This window comes from Rhynchophorus ferrugineus, unplaced genomic scaffold (genome assembly GCF_030347505.1).
Source record: "Rhynchophorus ferrugineus isolate W39M unplaced genomic scaffold, kcgeb_rfMv2 rfM12, whole genome shotgun sequence".
Taxonomy (NCBI): domain Eukaryota; kingdom Metazoa; phylum Arthropoda; class Insecta; order Coleoptera; family Curculionidae; genus Rhynchophorus; species Rhynchophorus ferrugineus.
Window position 1 is genome coordinate 2,119,774 of NW_027472591.1, and position 6,000 is coordinate 2,125,773.

Here is a 6,000-nt window from a genome sequence, read left to right on the forward strand (position 1 = left end):
GTATCTCCAACAAGGCCATGTCGATCATGAATTATTTCGTGAACGGTATATTCGAAAGGATAGCCGCCGAAGCGTCCCGTCTCGCTCATTACAATAAAGGATCTACAATCACAAGCAGAGAAATCCAAACTGCCGGCCCATTATTGCTGCCCGGTGAATTGGCTAAGCACGCCGTTAGTGAAGGTACCAAAGCCGTCACTAAATATACCAGTTCTAAGTAAACCATAAGCCTTGAATATCATAAAGGAGAAAACGGATCTTTTCAGAGCCACAATTTAGATAAATAAAAAAAGAAATAATCTTTAAAAATTCCAGTATATTGTGGTACCCAATATTAAAATACAAATTTTGTTATCAGCAGTATATTGTTATTCTTTGGTTATTAGTCATTACATTATTTTTTCTTTAGTTTTTAAAAACAATGTGTATAACTACACCGACTGTTATTAATTACTAACATGTAGTCGAATATAATTCTGAGATAAACATCTGTAACACTTTTAGTGTAGTGTTTATTTAAATATACATAAAAGAATATTAATTGAAATATCTTCTTTTTCTTTAATTAAATTTAGGTGGTTCTGAAAAGAACCGTTTTTTTTCTGTTGTAAAATACGAATATAATTAGTGTATTATAAATGATAGAAAATAAAGTTTAGGCACGTTCGCCTCTATACGTCTGGCTAGCTGAATATCCTTGGACATGATGGTTACTCGCTTTGCATGTATCGCAGATTAATTAGTATCCTCAAAAAGTCCGACTAAATAAGCTTCGCTGGCCTCTTGTAAAGCCATCACCGCCGAATTTTGAAAACGTAAATCGATCTTGAAGTCTTGAGCGATTTCGGGAACCAATCGTTGGAAAGGTAATTTCCTAATCAATAATTCGCTGCTCTTTTGATAACGACGAATCTCTCGCAAAGCGACCATCACGGGTCGGTAGCGATGTGGTTTTTTAACGCCACCGGTAGCTGGAGCGCTTTTCCTTGCCGCTTGTTTCCTAGGAGCTTTACCTCCTGTTGATCTTCGCGCAGTTTGCTTGGTACGAGCCATATTTTTAAATTAGAGATAATGAGAATAAGTATCAAACGCAAACGACGGCGACCCCTTTCGAACTGATTTAGTCATAAAATCAGAGAGTCCTTTTTATAACGTGTTATCAAATCTGATTGGTCCGTTTTGTGCTAGTGGGCGGAACTCAATCCCAAGTCTACAAAACCGGTCTGATTGAAAGAAATCGACAATAGTTGTCCGTAACACCTGTGTTGTGGGCGCGCTACTTATTCGAGATCATTTAATTTTTTTTGTATTAGGTTCGATAAAATATGACCGGCGGAGGTAAAGGTGGTAAGGGTTTGGGAAAAGGAGGAGCCAAGCGGCATCGTAAAGTGCTTCGTTATAATATCCAAGGTATTACGAAGCCCGCCCTCAGAAGATTGGCTAGACGAGGCGGTGTAAAACGTATATCTGGTCTGATTTACGAAGAGACCAGGGGGGTTATAAAAGTGTCTTTGGAAGACGCCAGCAGAGATACCGTTACATATACCGAACACGCCAAAAGGAAAACCGTTACCGCAATGGTTGTGGTATACACCTTGAAACGCCACGGACGTACATTATACGGGTTTGGAGGTTAAGCCACATAGTTTATTCGCGAACTAACGTGAAACGTGACACTCAAAATTAATTTTACAAAAATTAAACAACGGTTCTTTTCAGAACCACAAATTTGTCAATATTTAAAAAATTGAAGCTCTATTACGATTTAAGTATAACCTTATAATCATTAAAATCATTATAGTTTTATCTAAAATAATAATTTAAGTACAATTCACAGCATTAATGCTGTAATTCCGTATCGTAAACGTGGCAAATATAAAACGGGTAATATCGAGAGATCAACAGAAGAGATATAAATGATGGCCGTTTGGCCCTAATTATTTGAGGGTTTGGATTCCAATACTCTATACTTACTTAATCGACCGACCCACTAATTCATCTTTAATTACATAGATTATATACAAGGCGCGATGTTATAATACGGTTGATTTTACTAAAGGAGAACCGCTAGAAAAATCTTTCACACCCATAAAACAATCTTTAAAATACTTAAACTGTTTATTAGGGTATTTTAAATAATTAGTAAAAGCAAGTTATAATATGAGTTTTAATATTAAATTTCTTTTTTTGTTTTATTATCTTGGTGGTCCTGAATATGACCGACATTTAAAAGGATTTTGTACGACACAAAAGCCCTAAGGCTCATGTAATTTATTTGGTTTTACTATCTGCTTTTTTCGGTAACAATACGGCCTGGCTGTTTGGTAGAACGCCGCCCTGGGCTATGGTAACACCGAATAGAAGTGTGTTCAGTTCTTCGCCATTTCTGATGGCCAATTGTAAATGCCTCGGGATAATCCTTGTTTTCTTGTTGTCTTTAGCGGCGTTACTTGCCAACTCGAGAACTTCGGCCGCCAAATATTCCATTACGGCAGCTAAGTAGACGGGAGCACCGGCCCCTTCGCGTTCGGGGTAATTTCCTTTCCTTAGAAGTCGGTGAATACGACCGACAGGAAAATGTAATCCTGCGCGATTGGAACGAGACTTCGCCTTTCCCTTCACTTTTCCACCTTTACCACGTCCGGATATGTTAATCTCGACCGTTGTTAGGTACTGCTCACCTTTAAATCAAAAACGATACTGGAAATTTCTTACAGATATTGTTCGCGAGTGAAACTCGGTATATTATACGCGACCAACCAGACTTTAACTCGGGATGTGGGCGGGGCTTAGAAGTGTTCCTTGGAATGTTATAAATTCTAGAATAAAAGGCATTTTTTTTAGTTAAATATTCTTTGAGGTACGTGAGACGTCGTGATTTTTATTTCGAAATGCCACCAAAGACAAGCGGTGAGGCGGCCAAGAAAGTCGGAAAAGTCCAGATAAATATCTCTAAGAGCGACAAGGAAAAGAAACGCATGAGGAAGGAAAGCTATGCTATTTACATATACAAAGTTTTAAAGCAGGTTCATCCCGATACGGCTATTTCCAGCAAGGCCATGTCGATTATGAATTCTTTCGTGCACGATATATTCAAAAGGATAGCCGCCGAAACGTCGCGCCTTGCCCATTACAATAAAAAATCGACCATCACGAGCAGAGAAATCCAAACCGCCGTTAGGTTATTGCTACCCGGTGAATTGGCTAAGCACGCCGTTAGTGAAGGTGCCAAAGCTGTGACTAAATATACCAGTTCTGATGATCATAATAATATGAAGGAGGGAAAAAGGCTCTTTTCAGAGCCCCAAAATGTTTAAAGAAGAAAAAACGAAATAAACTACTGTTAAGAAGAAAGGATATATACGATGTCAAGTAAATTAAAATATAGTAATCGTTCATAAAAATGTTAAAATACCCAGAAAAAAATAATTTATTTTATATATTCATTCCTTTACGGTAGCATAATAACAGTATATATGATACTACTTTCGTATGGTGATATAAACTTCAAGTCAATCCAGCAGATGCTCACACCTTATTTACTAAGGATTTCGGAATATTCACAATATATTTGTGAGAATAATGTACTAAATTCAATTCACAAATATCATAACTAATGCGTTATATATATGTTTTTTATATAAATACAGAAAACGACTTTAATATATGACAGCCATAGCATTTATGCACGTTCGCCTCTAATACGTCTGGCTAATTGAATGTCCTTAGGCATGATACAGGTTACTCGTTTAGCATGGATCGCACACAAATTGGTGTCTTCAAAGAGACCAACCAAATAGGCCTCGCTAGCTTCTTGCAAAGCCATCACTGCCGAACTTTGGAACCGCAAATCGGTCTTGAAATTCTGAGCGATTTCGCGAACCAATCGTTGGAAAGGCAATTTTCTAATCGATAATTCGATACTCTTCTGATAGCGTCGGATTTCTCTTAGAGCGACCGTACCGGGTCTGTAACGATGCGATTTTTTAACATCACCGGTACCGAGAGGGCATTTCCTGGCTGCTTTAGCAGCCAATTGTTTTCCGGGAGCCTTACCTGCGGTTGATTTTCGAGCAGTTTGCTTGGTACGAGCCATCGTCTAAATGGGTCTGACTTCAAACGTGTAGGAAGAATTACAACAGCAACCGCCAACGGACTTTATGAAACTGATCGAAGGTGTCAAAGAAATCTCCCTTTTTATAATGTGTGAAGATATTCTGATTGGCCCGGCTACCATCTGTGGGCGGGACCCGATTCGAACTCAACAAAAATCATGGTAAGGTTTGAAAATTAAATAGTTATCTGTAGTATTCCAAGTGCACGCCGTAAAATTCGATTATAAATTTGATTTTTTTAATACTAAATTGTATAAATCATGACGGGCAGAGGTAAAGGTAGTAAAGGTTTGAGAAAAGGAGGCTCTAGGCGGCATCGTAAAGTGCTTCCTGATAATATCCAAGGTATTACGAAACCCGCCATCAGAAGATTGGCTAGACGAGGCGGCGTAAAACGTATATCTGGTCTGATTTACGAAGAGACCAGAGGTGTTTTAAAAGTGTTTTTGGAAAACGTCAACAGAGATGCCGTTACATATACCGAACACGCCAAAAGGAAAACCGTTATCGCAATGGATGTAGTATACGCCCTCAAACGCCAAGGATGAACTCTATACGGATTTTGCGGTTGAATAAAGCATTATATATACTGACCAATTAAAACAGAACAACGTATCCATTCAACTAAAGAAAACAACGGTTCTTTTCAGAGCCACAATTTTACTACCATTAAAAATAGAAATTTATTATTCGAATATGGACTAAAATGATGTTAAATTTTATAAATTATTTGCTCCATTATTCTAAGATTTACTTGCAAAGTAACAAATATGCTGCATTATAATAGACGATCGTAATATAAAAAGATAGGTAAAGTTTAAGATAAGATTTCATAATAAATGTAAATGATAGTGAACAATCGAATACCGAATCTTCGTTGAAGCTTTAATATAGTTTTCCTTTAGAGAGAAAGTACTCCGAGATAAACTTCGTGTCGAAGAGCTTGGAGAATCCTCAAGATTTCAAAGAGGGAACAGTAGTTTTACGCACGTATGTATGGAGATAAACGCTCTGCCTACGTATTACCTACGCGTTCTATGTATTTATTGATGTAATAAAAATTGATAGTTTCAAAGAGATAACTATTTATGAAAACAGATTTCAACTAAAGAAGCAGAGTATACTATATTATATATGAGCATTGTACCGATAGAGAAGGGTTTGACGCGATATTTTCATAGAAGTCTTGATATCGTTGCTCACTCGATACGTTCGATTGTAACCCAGAGTTTGGATGGTATTAGGAAACCGTTAAATAAGAGGTATATTAGTATAGGATCGGTTAAATTTCATGTTATTGTTTATTTAGAATTTACTCGACAACGGTACGTTTCGATATAGATTCGTTTTGGACAACGAACAATCTGTACCGCATCAATTAGGAATAATATGTCCCGTTTCTCCAATAATAGCATTAAATCTGTACGGAATTGCATTTATATCAAAAGACGATATATCGGGAGACGTAGATTTGAAAAGATATATTTTCATAGTTATAACCGAAAGTCTATAACTCGAATGAAAATTGGTAGTTTCCACAGAATCGGGAGCAACGCTTGATTTTGTGCTTCCTTTTAAGACGATAGCCAACGTAGAATTTATTGGCAAAAGTTGCTACTTCTACTACGTTTTACCTTTTAACGCCTTGCACATAAATCGTATGATATTCTAAAGGATTTATGTATTTAATATGAGAAATAAGTAAACGGTTCCAAGCTCGATGAACGTTTCGACGAAGCCGGAATATGGAACGTAGTTCGCGCTCGACCGTTCAGTCCTGCGTTCGACTCATATCATATAGGGTACGCATTAAATGAGAGCGGCCGTCAGACAGTTAAAATACGCGAAAGTGAAACATACGCACGTACGTAACTTTGTCAAACGA

At 37.4% G+C, this 6,000-nt stretch overlaps 4 protein-coding genes across 4 annotated transcripts; 2 read left to right on the plus strand and 2 right to left on the minus strand.

The window, feature by feature from the left end:
- Window positions 1-735: 735 nt before the first annotated feature.
- LOC143205421 (histone H3-like) lies at window positions 736-1,053 on the minus strand. Its single transcript, XM_076418621.1, has one exon. The coding sequence runs from the start codon at window positions 1,051-1,053 to the stop codon at window positions 736-738; it is 318 nt and encodes a 105-aa protein (XP_076274736.1).
- A 247-nt stretch (window positions 1,054-1,300) lies between these two features.
- LOC143205422 (histone H4-like) lies at window positions 1,301-1,728 on the plus strand. The gene has a single exon (XM_076418623.1). It carries the CDS (start codon window positions 1,326-1,328, stop codon window positions 1,635-1,637), a length of 312 nt encoding a protein of 103 aa, XP_076274738.1. The 5' UTR covers window positions 1,301-1,325; the 3' UTR covers window positions 1,638-1,728.
- Window positions 1,729-3,679: 1,951 nt separating this feature from the next.
- On the minus strand, window positions 3,680-4,096 carry LOC143205429 (histone H3-like). The gene has a single exon (XM_076418628.1). The coding sequence runs from the start codon at window positions 4,094-4,096 to the stop codon at window positions 3,683-3,685; it is 414 nt and encodes a 137-aa protein (XP_076274743.1). The 3' UTR covers window positions 3,680-3,682.
- A 279-nt stretch (window positions 4,097-4,375) lies between these two features.
- Window positions 4,376-4,663, plus strand: LOC143205423 (histone H4-like). Its single transcript, XM_076418624.1, has one exon. The coding sequence runs from the start codon at window positions 4,376-4,378 to the stop codon at window positions 4,661-4,663; it is 288 nt and encodes a 95-aa protein (XP_076274739.1).
- The last annotated feature ends 1,337 nt before the right edge of the window (window positions 4,664-6,000 follow it).

Excerpts from the sequence above, each read along its gene's own strand:
- LOC143205421 (XM_076418621.1), bottom strand. The coding sequence starts at position 1,053 with ATGGCTCGTACCAAGCAAACTGCGCGAAGATCAACAGGAGGTAAAGCT.
- LOC143205422 (XM_076418623.1), top strand. The coding sequence starts at position 1,326 with ATGACCGGCGGAGGTAAAGGTGGTAAGGGTTTGGGAAAAGGAGGAGCC.
- LOC143205429 (XM_076418628.1), bottom strand. The coding sequence starts at position 4,096 with ATGGCTCGTACCAAGCAAACTGCTCGAAAATCAACCGCAGGTAAGGCT.
- LOC143205423 (XM_076418624.1), top strand. The coding sequence starts at position 4,376 with ATGACGGGCAGAGGTAAAGGTAGTAAAGGTTTGAGAAAAGGAGGCTCT.